General features: G+C 45.2%; 1 protein-coding gene across 2 annotated transcripts in view; it reads left to right on the top strand.

Annotated features, from left to right (window-relative positions):
- LOC122792214 (protein argonaute-1) overlaps positions 1–15683 on the top strand; it is a 1920205-nt gene that overhangs the window by 258564 nt on the left and 1645958 nt on the right. For both annotated transcript variants that reach the window (XM_044059955.1, XM_044059956.1), the window contains exon 3: positions 46–166. In XM_044059955.1, the coding sequence (XP_043915890.1) occupies positions 46–166 (121 nt within the window). The remainder of the gene's footprint in view (positions 1–45; positions 167–15683) is intronic.

Below are 15683 nucleotides of genomic sequence, written 5' to 3'. Positions count from 1 at the left end.
CTTTCGTGAAGTACTCTGATTGTGCTTAATACTTTACTTTTCTAGGGAAGTTGTTGAATACATGGTCCAGCACTTCAAGCCCCAGATCTTTGGTGAGAGAAAACCTGTGTATGATGGGAAGAAGAATATTTACACAGTCACAGCACTTCCTATTGGACATGAACGGGTAGGAATAGCTGTGCCGTTTGTATTTCTTTCTGAGAACTAGGCCTTTTAGACATTTTGTTTTTTTTTTTCTAACGAGTCTTGGACGCCCATACCAGTTTCGTTTATTGGTTTACCATGAATATCCTACTGATTTTAACCCAGTTTTTAGAAGAGGCTCTGAAAAGATGAATCTTTGTTGCTTTACATAAAAATAAATTGGTGTTCAGCAGTATGATGTAGTTAGGGAGAAAGTAACTAAAAACAGAAGTGAAGGATGAATTCAGTATTAGTAATGTAGGTAAAACTTTTAATGTTTGATCCCACCCATCTGATAAACATCAATCCTCTTATAATCAGACTCTGATGACCCCCCACCCCCATATTAGGGAATTACGCCAGTACATTGCAGGAGTGACAGACTTTCAGCTTTGGCCGGCTAAGATCTAGCTGTATTCAACTGGACGTATAAGAGAATTAAGTACCTTTATCTGCACTTTTTTTCAAATACAGTATTTAAATTGATTTAATTGAGTTGCATGAATATTAACTCAAGTGGAAGTTTTGACTCTGTTCTTCAGTTAGTTCCCCACCCACCCTTCCTGTTTCTGTTTTGGTGTTAATCTTAGTGGCTTTGAAACTGCCCGCCCCTCTTGTAAATTTGTGTTTGGATACTCCTTCTGGGCCCATCTCATTTGCTCACACAATTGAGTGCAGTGAGATCATATTCTGATTTCAGGCACTCCTACTGTGTACAAAGAGAGCATCTGGGAAAGAGAACAAAAAAAAAAAAAAAATTAAGCTTGTTTCCTGCCTTTCCTGTTAAGTGGTCTAGACTGTTTGTAGGCTTCTGAGCCCCCAAGCCCTTCTGTGTTGGAGGGAAGCCTTCTAGCTTAGTTTAGTTTCTTATAACTAGCCAGTTTTCTAGTTTCAGCACTCAAATCTGTTTCTTTGAACTCAGCACTTGTTCAGAACTCATTGTAAGCACTACATAAGCTGCAAATTACTACAGCACTCAACTTTCCTCACTTGTCTAGAGGAAAGCAGTTTTTAGTACTTAATAAATAAGCACTTATCCAGGCATGTCTAAGGGTCAGCTCCCAGTGATTTCTGCTGTCTACCTGATGAATCTGGGCATCTTGGGGCAATGCAGCAATTGCCTCACGTACACAGACAACCCTCTCCTCCTACCACCCAACAATACAACCTGTGAGAGATGCACTTGTATAGCCAAACTGGAAGCAAAGCTCTCTTCACCCAAGACTGGACTAGACAGTCAAGAGGAGAAGGTAAACACTTGCACCACACCACACTTATCACATAGTCCCTCAAAACCTACACTACCAAAACACACACACACACACACACAAACACAAAACACACACACACAGACACAAAACACACACCTACATTCGCGGAGGCTCTCAATAAAAACCTGCCCAAGCATCAGGGACATCCAAAGCATAAACACAAGCAAACTCCACCCCCCAACACAACCCAAATGACACATAGCCCACAAACTCGGTGTGCCACTCAACCACAGCCCATAAGGCATAGTCATAGGTGACTCTATAGTCAGGCACACTGATTTTCCACTCACTAGACTAAACAAGGAGAAAGTTACTGTCAGGTGCCAGGATCCGCCACATAATGCATGTACAGGTCACTCCACAATAAGTACAAATATGACACTCATTGTCCATGTTGGTGTGAATGACCTGAGACATACCTCCCTGGACTACATGAAAAGAGACATGGAGGAGCTCTCTGATCTTGTATCCCAGGCAGGTATGACCCTAACCCTGAGTAGCATTCTGCCATCACCCAGAATGATACAACAGTGCAAGGACAAAATGATCGACTTCAACAATTGGCTAAGCTTCTGGTGTCATTCTAATGGGATCCAGTATTTGCCTGGGACGACATGATCGACAGACCACAATGCTTTGCCAGAGATGGCCTGCACCTGTCGCTCTTAGGATTCCGGATACTGTTAAGGCTCTTGCCACCCCTATAGTGCCTTTTTTTAGGCAAGGTTCAAATGACAAATTCAACACCGTAACGGGTACAAGCAAGCAAAATCTGAGGGTAATGCTACTCAATGCTAGAAGTCTAAACCTCAAAATGCACTCACTCGAGGCACTCCTTAAAATGGAGAACATTGACATCTGTGCAGTGACAGAGACCTGATTCAAAGCTCCAGAGAGCACCACTGCATTACCAGGCTACAATCCATACCATACCTATCAGCCACCTAACCCAGAACAAAGCACTAAAGGCGGAGGTGTGTCCATATTCATTAAGGATATCCACACCTCCAGGCTAGTTGCACAGCATAATGCATCCAAGATTATCCAAGTGCAACTAACTCTGGGCAAGACCGCAATCCAAATTGTAGCTTGCTACAGACCCCCCACCATGCCCCAGGATTTCCACTCATTTCTTGATACACTGGAAAGTATTAGGGTACAATGCAACACCCTAATAATGGGTGATTTCAACTACCTCACCATTAACTGGGAAAACTACTTGTGTACCAACTCTTTTGCTCAACGTTTTCTAGAATTCATAAATTCCAACGCCTTGGATCAACTTATTCACACCTCCACCAGGGGCAGCAATATCCTAGACCTGGTCATTACCAACATGGGAAACCGGTGTTCCACACCAGAGGTCAATTCCTCGTTGGTCGGATCCGACCACAAGCTAATCGGCCTAGACATCCACATCCCACCCCCACCCCCAATTAGGGAAACAATCGTAATAAACTTCAACAAACCCAATTTCACACTTAAGACAGAAGTGGCAAACTATTGCCCGCGTGCATGGGTGTCATAAGAGGTATGACTGCTGAATCCTACACAAATGCACTTTATAAGCACTTACAAGAGTGCATGGATCATGCTATCCCTAATATAACTAAGATGTTATCTTCCAAAAAAAGGAAGCCAATCTGGTGGTCCTCTACCATAAACAAACTCTACAACAGAAGAAACTGTTGCAAAAAAGAGTAAAATCCCATGACTGGAGGAACTCCCTGATCAACCTCAGTAAGAAGCTGAGATCCCTCTTAAAATCCTCCAAAGCTAGTTATGAAAACAAAATTGCCATTGACTCTAAAGACAGCCACAAAACATTCTATAGCTATGTTAAGAATCTCAATGGGAACACTCAGATCTGCTCTGAGTTTACAGCACAATGGCACTAAATATACAGAACCAACTGATATTGCCAACATCCTAGCAGATAGGTTCACTGCTAACTTTGCGCCCCCTCTCACCCCCTAAAGGGCCCATCTCTATACCGGAAGAATGCAAATTTCCTATAATCACGGCTGCACAGGTAAAAAAACACACTCTCCAAAGCCAAGATTACAGCATCTGTGGGACCTGACAATATCCCAGGCTGCGTTCTACACGCCCTACAGAATAAACTGGCAGCCCTACCCAAGTACCATGTTCAATCATAGCCTCACCTCAGGCTTTGTACCCACTGAATGGTGCACCGCGACTGTTATTCTACTCCACAAAGGGGGAGCCACAACGGACCCCGGGAACTACCGCCTCATTAGCCTGACGAGCCTGGTCTGCAAGGCCATGGAACATGTCATGGAACTCATAAACAAAGACATTGGTAATCTCCAAACTCTTGACCGTACCTAGTTTGGATTTGTAAAAGGCAGATCATGTCTCCTAAACCTGATTGACTTCTTTTGAAGCAGTCACCAAAGCCATAGATGAGGGTAAAATGGTTCACACAGCATATCTAGATCTCGCCAAGGCTTTCGACACCATCCCCCCACTCTGGAATTATAGATAAGCTCACTAAACTAGGTATAAATCCCTATGTCACAAGATGGGTTGCCAACTGGCTCACGGACAGAACCCACACTGTGAAAGTAGCTGATTCCAAATCCGACTTTAGACCCAGTGACAAGTTGAGTACCACAGGGTTCAGTCCCTGGGTCCTCTCCTGTTTGGTATCTACTTCTCTGAAGTGCAGGCTAACACAGAAGGTCTTTGGCTAACAAAGTTTGCAGATGCCTGCAAACTAGGAGCCATAATCAAAACTCCTAATGATGTGGACAAACTACAAAAGGGCCTCACTAAGATGGATACCTGGTGTCAAAGCCACGGCCTGAAGCTCAATGCCAAAAAGTATATTGTCATCCCCTTTGGTAAAAACTCTGTGCCCATGAACTACCACATAGCTGGTAGTCTACTTAATGCCGAAAATGTGATGAGACTGTGGGACACAGGTGGACAGTAGTCTCTCCTTTGATAATCACATCGCCACAGTGGTCAGAAAATCCTTCTACGTGGCTCATCTCATCACAAAAGGATTCTCATCCAGAAAAAGAGGTCATTGTTCCCCTCTAAGCATCACTCAGACCCATTATAGAGTACAACGCCCCTTTTGGTATGTACCTCACAAGACATCTACAACAACTGGAAAGACCACAGAAATACCTCACAAAGAGGATTACTGGCCTCAGATGCCCTACGCAGACAGTCTCAAAAAAACTACAGCTTTACTCCATCGCATATCGCCTACTCAGGGGTGATCTCTGCCTAACATACAAAGCTATGTCAAACCCAGAGCTGTTGGATATGCTCCACTTAAAGAAATCCCAATCCCGCCGAGCTACACGCTCTAGGGACCTAATCCTTGTCACCACAATAAACTGAACACGCTGGAGGGATGGATTCCTGTCCCAGAGACTTCCCGTACTCTGGAACAGACTACCTGTCTATGTCAAACGGACTTCCTCATTAGCACTCTTCAAGAGAAATCTTGATGATTGGATGGGAAGTGGGAAATTCACCCCGGGGATCACTTCTGTGGCTCTGCTCGACAGGGGCACAGGAAAATAATTTTCTTGGGTGGCGAAAGCCAGGGTACATATTTTGGCTAGGCTTATATAGGCCGTAGGGCCAATAGCCTAGTACCTACCTATGAACTTCTAGTGGGCATCATACAAGTAACCAGAAGAAGTTTATCTCCTTGCTGGAATCCTGACAGGATGTTTGTATGGCCTATCCCCCACTCCCCTCAGGGTGTAGGAGGGGCTTTAAATATCACAGTGGGACTCCCCATTTGAGTGCAGACTTGTTAATGAAGGCTTTGGTTTAGTGAGTTAAAATCCCACCTCAGGAGAAACCACACTCTGTCGGCACTTGGAAATGCACAGCTAGCTCTGGGACTGCAGCTCATGGCATTTATCTCATATATTTGAAGTGTGGATGAAAACAAATTCACCTTTAAAGTGTATGGCCTTTTGCAGTTACCATGCCCAGCTTGTAACCCTGTCTTGGCTGATTGACACTTGAAGCAGGATATTCAACATTTAGCATGCACCTTCTGAAGTCCACACTGTGCAAATGCAAGACCGAGAAATTCCATACTCTTAAGCCTAGTGGAGGGATGATCAAAGTTGCTAATAGTGAGGCTTTTGTTTATATAAAAAAAAAAAAAAAAAAGTCTGAGGAGACGCAAGTCACTTTCTCTGACGTAGCGAAGGATATTAAACCCTGTGCACAGGATGTCTAGTTGAGAGACTTTTAAACTTATTTGGCCTTCAGCCCACATTCCATTTCCACAGTAACATTTGTACAAGGAAAATGAACTGTTGGGTTATCCCCTGGGGACTAATCATTAAGGATGCTGCTGTTGTGGCATACATTTACCCATTACACATTTTGTATACATAATAAAAATGGCACAGAGTAAGGAAAATACAAATAAACCTTGAAAATGAATAAAATATACATTGAAGAAAAATAATTTAAGCATAAATGCATGCAGCAACCAGTATCCCTCATTCTTTCTTCTACCCTCTTTTTACTGTACTACATGAGCAATTTCTTTGTAGCTTTAAAAAGTTCATATTTTAGGGTCTTCATCAGTTTGTTGAAGACTAGCTTAAGCAAACAGGTGTTTGTTGAACATAATTCAGCGAACTGCCAATATCAAACGTAAAAGTCAGAGTTTTTCACAGGGCAGTGAGTTATTTGGCCAGCATTAGGAAATTTTCTCTTTTCTCCATTGTACTGCAATGTCTGAGTTGATATAAGTGGGGTGCACCCCCCCCCACATTGGAGCTGTGGTGGGTTTGATATACTCTGATGTGTGTAACTTGTTGGTATGTTGGACAAGTAACTCACTGCCCTGTGAAAAACATCAATGGCTTTTCGTTGATTTATGTTTGGTTGTTTACTGAAGTTTTCGAACAGAAATGGACTTTAAACATCATTTGGCAACACACTGTCTAACAATTTAATGTTGTTCTTGGGTAACATTTCATAGAGGCTAATGCTGTCCATTTCTGTTCATTGCTTGCAAGGATATCATCTAAAACTAACATTTCATAGGTTCATAGGTTGAAACTAGGCTATCTGCCCTAGGGCATTTATAAGCCTAGCCAGAGTGTGTTTGGCTTTCGCCAGCCTTTTAGATTAGTTGACTGTGCCTCTGTATAGTAGGTCACATAAGATAGCCCTTTTAAGGTTAGTTTACTGTGCCTCTCTCTAGTAGGGACACAGAAGAGATCCCAAGGGTAAACCTACGATCTCCCATCCACTCGTCAAGATTTCTCTTGAAGAGGGTCATTGAGGGGCTCTACCTAACATGGATTGGGATTTTGTTCCAGAGCGAGGGGAGCCTCTGGGAGATATGAATCTGTCCCTCCAGCATGTCCTATTTATTTCTGTGCTGAGGTTCAAGTCCCTGGAGCGTGTAGCTCTAAGGCATATGGATTTCCTGAGGTGGAGCATGTCCATTAATTCTGGGTTGGACATGGCTTTATACGTCAGGCACAGATCGCCTCTGAGTATGCTGTAAGCAACCAAGTAGAGCTGGAGTTTCTTTAGCCTAACTGCGTAGGGCATCTGAGTCCCTTGATCCTCTTGGTGAGGTACTTTTGGGGTCTTTCCAGTTGCTTCAGGTGTTGGGTAAGGTACATCCCAAATGGGGCATTGTATTCAATTATGGGGCTTATGAGTGATGAGTAGAGGGGCACAATGACCTCTCGATCTAGATGTGAACCCTTTTGTGATAAGGTGGGCTAAATAGAAGGTCTTTCTAACCACTTTGGCAATGTGATTGTCAAAGGAGAGATTGCTACCTACTTGGGTCCCGAAATCCCTAATTGCTACTTCCATACTTAATGGATTACCGCCTATGTGGTAATTTGTGGGCACTTTGTTTTTCCCAAAGAGGATGACTATGCACTTTTTGGCATTTAGCTTTAGGCCATGGCTCTGGCACCAGTTATCCGTCTCTGTGAGACCCTTTTGGAGGATGCTTGTGTCATTCAGCAAGTCAATTATGGCACCCAGTTTGCAGTCATCTGCGAACTTGGTCGGCCATAGTCCTCCCGTGTTAGCCTGTATCTCAGAGAAATATATACCGAACAAGAGAGGTCCCAGGACTGAGCCTTGTGGGACGCCACTTGTAACTGGTTTAGAGTCTGACATGGCACCTGCAATTCTGACCATGTGGGTTGGATCCCTGAGCCAGTTTGCAACCCATCTTGTGACATAGGGGTTGATATTTAAGCTGGTGAGCTTATTTATGATGCCCAAGTGGGGTATTGTGTTGAAGGCTTTTGCGAGGTCCAGGTAGGCTGTGTGGGCTACCATCCCTTCATCGGTGGCCTTGGTGACTGTTTCAAAGAAGTCGACTAGGTTCAAGAGGCAAGATCTGCCCTTAACAAAGCCGAATTGGGTAGGATCCAGTGTTTCGAGGTTCCCAATGTCTTTTTTTATGAGTTCCATGATGATACGCTCCATAGCTTTGCAGACCAGGCTAGTCAAGCTTATAGGGTGATAGTTTCCGGGGTCCGTTGTGGCACCATTTTTGTGGAGTGGGACCACTGTTGCTGTACGCCATTCCTTGAGTACATATCCTGTAGTAAGGCTGAGATTGAACAGTGACTTTATGTGAGGGTTCAGTTCTTCTTGGAGCTCGTGTAAGACGCAGCCCGGGACACCGTCCGGTCCCATTGATGCTGTGTTTTTTGCTTTGGAGAAGGCAGCTCTCACCTGTGCATCTGTGATGTCAGGGAGGCTACACTCTGTTGGGATAGACATTTGCTCTTTTGGGGGGGGAAGAGGGGGAGAAGTTTACACTGAACCTGTCTGCCAGAATGTTTGCAGTGTCTGTGGGTTCAGTGTATTTTTTGTCATTTTGCACTAACTCAGAGCATATCTGGGAGTTGCCACCCAGGTTCCTGACATAACTAAAGAAGGCCTTGTGATTATCTTTAGTGTCTTGTGCAATTTTTCTTTTGAAGCTGGGCTTAGATGATTTTATGAGGGATCGTAGTTTCTTGCTAGTACTGATCAGAGATGCGTTCCCTTTTTGGGATTTTGCTCTGTCATATAGTAGCTTCCTCCTCCTGTTGTAAAGCTTATTTATGGCTGGGGTCCACCAGCCAGGTCTCCTGCCTTTGGAGGAGTGAGTCTTGGTTTTATTTGGGATAGCGCGATCCATGCATTCCTGTATGTGTCTATAGAATGCGTTTGTAAAGGATTCTACGGTTTGGGCCGTATTTTCCACTAGCCCGGGGGCTTTGAAGGATTCCACCTCTGTTTTGAGAAGTGTGAAGGTTGCTTTTGAGAAGTTCTTTACAGTGGTTTCCTTGGCTGGGGGTGGGGACGGGATATGGATGTCTAGTGAGATTAATTTATGTTCAGATCTTACCAATGAGGGGTATACCTCTGGTATGGAACATACTCCCCATGTTGGTGATGATCAGGTCCAATATGTTTTCCTCTCTTGTGGGAGTGGTGACCAGTTGTTACATAGCATTTGAGTTTATAAATTCTAGGAACCGTTGGTCGAGGGTTTTGGGGCTTGAGTAGTGCTCCCAGTCTGTTTGGGTAGTTGAAGTCACCCAATATAAATGGTATATGGGGAGACCTTCATATTCTCCAGTGTTTTCTGGAAAGCCGAGTGGAGGTGTGGGTATCTTTGAATATGGATACTCCCCCTCCTTTTGTGGTTCAGTCTGAGTTTTGGGGCCGAAAAGCATGGTATGAGGTATAACCTGGTAGTGCTGGGGTGCTCTCGGGAGCCTTGAACCAGGTTTCTGTTACTGCACAGATATCTATATTCTCCATACTGAGGAGAGCCTCAAGTGCATTCATCTTGAGGTTTAGAATTCTGGCATTGAGCAGCATTACTCTTAGTTTCTTTTTCCTTGTGTTGTCTATGGAGGTGGGTTTGTCTTTTGCGCCTTGCCTAAAAAAGGCACTATGGGGGTGGCAAGAGCCTTGGCCAGTATTCGAAAGCCCAGGGGTGATAGGTGCAAGCCGTCCTTAGCGAAGCAGCGTGGCTTGTCGAACATCCTAGGCTGACAAACACTGGATCCCCTTTGAATGACACCAGTACTTCAGCCAGTTGTTAAAATCGATCATTTTGTCTTTATACTGTGTCATTCTTGGTGAGGGTAAGATGCTACTCAAGGTTAGGGTCTTACCGGCCTCGGCTACATGATCAGAGAGCTCCTCCAGGTCTCTCTTCATGTAGTCCAGGGAGGTACGTCTCAGGTCATTCACACCAGCATGGACAATGACTGAGTCATATTTGTACTTGCTTTGGAGTGACCCGAGTGCTTGTGTTATGTGGCGGATCCTGGCACCCGACAGGCAGCTTACAGTGACCTTCTCCCTGTTCATCCTGGTGAGTGGGACGTCAGTGTGTCTGACAATAGTCACCTATTACAAGTGTATTAGGTGTGTTTAGCCTTAAGGGCTGTGACTGTGTGGCGCACTGACTTTGTGAAAGTACAGTTTTGTACCTACCTTAAATGTAGATGTCCATAGGTATGCATCTGCAGTCATAACATATGGGTTGTCCTGCCTCAGGCAGCCCTTCGGTCGGCCGGATTCCAAAGTCTGGGTCTGGCCTCGGCTGATGTCGCACTTCACCCGACGTCATAGCTCCTGGGGTATAGAGGCATCAGCCGATGCCATTTTCCTCAGTGTTTCTTGCCCCAGATGCCAGGTGCCCTCTAGGAAGGCTAAATTTGGATAAAAGTAGAAAATTCCAAACAGTAGAAATCAAAAAGTATATATACATATATACATACAAACAAATACACCATAATAGATTCCGCCAGCTAGCTAAGAGAGGGGTAAGTACCCTAGGAATACCACAGAGGGGAAGGAGGGTGGGTAATCCTGACTGCAGATGCATACCTATCGGACATCTACATTTATGGTAGGTACAAAACTGTACTATGTCCTTCAAGGATGCATCTGCAGTCATAACATATGGGTAGAATACCATAGCCAAACTGGGGAGGAGGCACTAAGATAATGATGGTGTAGTTAAGATCCCTTGTAAAACTGCAGTTGCAAAACCTGCTCGGGATCTGGCGTATAAAGGAAGATTGTAATGCTTGGCAAATGTATGCACGGAGCTCCAAGTAGCAGCTTCTAAATTGTCTTTGGTAGCCACTCCTCGTAGGAAAGCTGTAGTGGTGGCTGTAGCTCTTGTGGAGTGAGGCCTGATATTTTCAGGAGTTGTCTTTCCATGAAAAGAGTAACAGAATCGAATGCAATTTCCTGTCCATTTTGAAATTGTCTGTTTGGAAATTGCTTTTCCTTGCACTCCTGTTGCATATGCTACCAGAAGCTGGTCAGTTTTTCTGTTGGTCTTCTGTCCAGATAGTAGCGCAGTTGTCTGTGTACATCCAAGGTGTGCAGTACTTTTTCCCCCCTGTTCTGTGGGTTAGGGAAGAACGTAGGTAAATGAATAGCTTGGTTCAAGGATACTCTGGATACCACCTTTGGCATGAAAGTAGGATTGGTTCTCAGAGACGCTCTATCCTGGTGAAAGATAAGGAAAGGCTGCACTGCCATTAAGGCCTGTAACTCGGATACCCTTCTTGCTGAAGTGATTGCTAGAAGGAAGGCAGTTTTCCAAGATAAGAACTGTAAGTCTGCTGATGCTGCTGGTTCAAAAGGGGGAAGTGTTAATTTTTCCAGCACAAAATTGAGATCCCATGCAAACAGAGGTGGTTTCCTTGGAGGTTTTACATTTTTGATCCCTCTTAGAAATTGTCTGAGGAGAGGTTGAGAGAAGATAGGAGGATCCATGTTGTACTCTGCTGAAATTGCTGAAGCATGAATCTTAATGGAAGAGTAGGACAGGCCATTGTGGAACAGTTCTGCTAAGTATTCTAGGATGTGTGCTAGGTTTGCCAGTGTGACCTCTGTTCCCTTTGATGCACTCCAAATGAGGAATCTCTTCCATTTGGCTGAGTATGTTTTCCTTGTGGAGGGTCTGCGAGCCTCCAGGATAATGTCCTTGACCCTCTGAGATAAAACAGGTTGGTTTTGCTTTATGCAATTTTCCAGGCAGTTAGCTGCAGTGTTTTCAAGTTTGGATGCAGGGTCTTGTAGTTGTTCTGAGTTAGAAGTAAAGGCCATAGAGGTAGAGGCCATGAGTTTGTCCGAGACATGCTTCTCAGAAGCGGGTACCAATGCTGCCTTGGCCAGTCTGGAGCAATCAGAATTACCTTTGGCTGTTCCTCCCTGATCTTCAGTAGAACTTTGTACATCAATGGGAGAGGTGGAAAGGCATAAACTGTCAGGTCCTTCCAGCTGAAAGAAAGGGAGTCCACCCTCCAGGCTTGTGGGTGGTATTCTCTTGAGCAGAATTTCTTCAGTTGCTGGTTGAGTGGGGAGGCGAACAGGTCTATCTCTGGCATTCCCCATGTTTTTGTTATGGTTTTGAAGATGTCTGGATGCAGCATCCATTCGTGAGCATCCGTGGTAGTTCTGCTTAATCTGTCTGCTAGTGAATTTTCTTTTCCTGGTACGAATCTGGCCTGCAGTTGAATGTTGAGATTCAGGCCTAGGTTCCACAGATCCATTGCCATCCGGCATAGAGGGTAGGAATGCGTGCCTCCCTGTTTGTTGATGTACCACATGACTGTGGTATTGTCCGTCCTTATCAGCAGGTGTCCTTGCTGGAGGAATGATTTGAATGCCTCGATTGCATGCTTCACTGCCAGCATCTCCTTTAGATTTATGTGTAGATTCAGCTGGTCTTGGGACCATAGGTCTTGGATACACTTGTCTTCCATGTGTGCCCCCCAGCCTAGGTCTGAGGCGTCTGTGGTGATGGTCTGCCTTGGTTGTGGTTTGTGGAAAGGCAACCCTCTGTTGGTCTGGCAGGCCTGAGCCCACCACAGGAATTCTTGTTTCAGGCATGGAATGATTGGTATCATGGTTTCTAGACTGTGTCTGTGTTGAGACCATACATTCCTTAGGTACCATTGTAATTTTCTCATATGCAGTCTGGCATGTGGGATCAAGATTATGCAGGATGCCATGTAACCCAGGGCCTGCAGGACTTTCCTTGCAGTAAGCTGAGTTTGTCTTGTCAATGCCATGAAGTAAACTGGAAGTTGCTTTTGTTTTTCTTCTGTGTTAGTGTCCAGTTCTGCACCCAAAAATGTTATCCTTTGGGATGGCACTAGTCTTGACTTCTGTATGTTGACTGTGTATCCCAAGGCTTGCAGCAGTTGTATGACATGGGTCAAATCCTTTATTATTTTTGTCTTGTTGTCCGCTTGTATTAGGCAGTCATCCAGGTATGGGTAGATTTGAATTCTCTGAAGCCTGCAATGTGCAATTACTGATGCCAGGCATTTCGTGAATACTCTGGGTGCAGTAGATAAGCCAAAGGGCAATGCTGAGAATTGATAATGCTCTGATCCTGCAAGAAATCTGAGGTGTCTTCTGCAATCTGGTCGTATGGGTACGTGCAGGTATGCCTCCTTGAGATCTAGAGTCACCAGCCAAGACTCCTTGCCCAACATGGGAAGAAGTTGCTGTAGGGTCAGCATCTTGAATTTTGGTACAATGAGATATGTGTTCAGTGCGGACAAGTCGAGAATAGGCCTCCATTGAGTTTCTTTTCTTGGTACAAGGAATAGTCTGGAGTAAAATCCTTGGCCTTGTTCCATAGATGGTACCTTTTCTATTGCTCTCATCCTTAGTAAGTTGATGATTTGTTTTAGAGCCTCTGACTTCTGGCTTGATGGAAGGTTTGGCATTCCTCTCTTTTTGGTAAAGTGTGGAAGTGAAACCTGTAGCCTTTGTCTATTGTTTGCAAAGTCCATTTGTCTCCTGTAATGCAATGCCAGTTTTTTTGAAAATAAAGCTAACTTTCCGCCCAAGGGTGCTTCCAGTTGTTCCCTGGTAGGCGGAATCAGAGCCAAGTCATTGTGTCTGTCCTGTGGAAGTGGTTGCAGTCGTAGCTGTGGCGGCACTCCTCTGGTTGTCAGGTTGCCACTGACGGCCCCTGTAGGCACCCCTTGATTGACCTCTGCCTCTTGGGCGTCTATTTCTGCCTCTCTGTGCTCTGGAGGTGTCTGGAAAGGACCAATTCTTTGAAGGCCAATTTCTGCTGAACCTCGGAGGTTGGACCTGCAGAAAATCCTTGACTGTTTGCACAGATTTTGCTTTTTCTTCCACTTTCTTTAGAACCTCCTGTGCAGGGGAGCCAAATAAACTTTGTTTCTCCATAGGGGCATCTAGGAGTTTTGACTTAACATGGTCTGACAAGGATTGCTCTTTTAGCCAGGCATGCCTTCAAATCACTGCTCCAGTCATAGCTGATCTAAATGAAGCCTCCAGTGCATCATAGCCACATTTTAAGAAATGATTACTGACCTGCTGTGAGTTGTGTACCAAATCCTGAAAGGACTTACGGTCTAAAGGTTCAGGAAAGGAAAGCTTTTTATTCAGCTGATCTAACAAAAATTCCTGGTACTGTATCATGTGAAATTGACAGTTTAAAGCCCTAGCAGAAAGAGTAGCAGATGTATAAACCTTTTTACCCCATCTCTCTAATGCTCTTGATTCTCTTTCAGAGGGTAGGGGGTTTTTGGCAGAGGCAGCTGCAACACCCTTAGGGCCCTGAGAAGTGGTTTCTGGGTCTGCAGCGTGGGCCTTATACAAGTGGAAGTGAGAATCCGGGAACCTGTAATATCTGTCAGGTTTGGCAGGGGCCGGGGGAAGAGAATCAGGGGCAGAACTGGCATCATTGTATGCATCATCAACAACTGATAGTACAGGTGGTATGGCTAAAGGCCTATGCTGTGGTAAGTGTAAAAAAGTCCTTAGCCTTTTCCTTGAATCAGAAAAATCCTGACCCTGACATTGGAAGTGTTCTTTCATTGAGTGTAGAGTTTCCCCAAATGAAAATTCTTCTGGGGGCGAGGCAGAAGGAATGGAGTCTTCTGCATCCGAATCCTCATAAGGTGAGTATGGTCCTTTCTGATGGTCTGATAACTCTGATCCATCCGAGGAATAGTCAGAGGAGAGAGGTTCAGGGGGTTCAGTCCTAGGCCTTTTTTCAGGAGGAGGTTGTGAGGCCCTGTCTGGGTGAGGTTGGGATCCCCTGATCAGAGAAATAAGGTCCTCAGCAAGGCTGAGAATCTGAGAACTTGAGGAAGGTCTGTGAGAGGGAGCTTTAGTAGGTAAGGCCTTGGAAAGTTTAGCTGCCTTAGCCCTGGAGAAAGCCTTAATAGACATAGAAGCAGGGGGTCTAGCTGCCCCACGTGCAGGAGTAGAGATGTCCAACGGAATGGTGTTGGACAATTCCTGTGTGCCTGCTTCTTCGGTATGAATTTCTGTAGCCGACTCAGCCAGGACCTGTGAGGCCTCGGTTGTCGGAGGCATGCTTTCGGCCGAAGGAAGAACCGAGGACTCTGTTTCAGCCGAAACCGAGACTCGCGGTAGGCCTAACCGTGGTTTCAGCCGAAACCACGGGCCGCGAGTGTCGGTCCTATTCCTTGCGTTTTTTGGCTAAAAGTGTAGTCCGAGTCTCCGGCATTTTATATGCAAAAGCGGGACCAAAAAACTCTTCAGCAAACTCCGACCGACATCTAAGTGTCCATCGGTTGAAGGAAGCACAGGCTAAACAAGCTGATACGTCGTGGTCTGGGCCTAAGCAAGGAAGGCAGTAAGAGTGGAAATCCTTATGAGGTATTTGTTTCCCACAAGTTAAACAATTATTTACTTTGTCCGACATCGGCTGAGGCAAGAAAGAGTCCCCAACGGGGTACTTAGCTTTTTTAGAAGTCTTCGGTAGCTGAAATCTCTGGATCTGACCGACCGGCACTTGCGAACAGCTTCTGCTTCGGGCACCGCGCGGCAAGAAAGACTGGGGAAAATGGTGTCGGCTGATGCCTTTGTACCACAGGAGCTATGACGTCGGATGAAGTGTGACATCAGCCGAGGCCAGACCCAGACTTTGGAATCCGGCCGACCGAAGGGCTGCCTGAGGCAGGACAAACCCATATGTTATGACTGCAGATGCATCCTTGAAGGACATCTGTGTGATACGTGGGTATTGTGGGGTAGTGGTTGCTTGGATGTTTGCTTTGGAGGTCTCTGCTGCTTGGGCAGATTTTTATTTAGAGCCTCCGAATATGTTTTTGTGTGTTTGTTTGGTTTGCTGTTGCAATAGGTCTATGTGAGACTGGATTTGTGGTGTGTGTAGTTACCACCTTCTCC

This window comes from Protopterus annectens, chromosome 1.part2 (assembly GCF_019279795.1).
Source record: "Protopterus annectens isolate FY-2018-M chromosome 1.part2, PAN1.0, whole genome shotgun sequence".
Lineage (NCBI taxonomy): Eukaryota > Metazoa > Chordata > Ceratodontiformes > Protopteridae > Protopterus > Protopterus annectens.
This window is presented reverse-complemented; position numbering and strand designations above follow the sequence as displayed.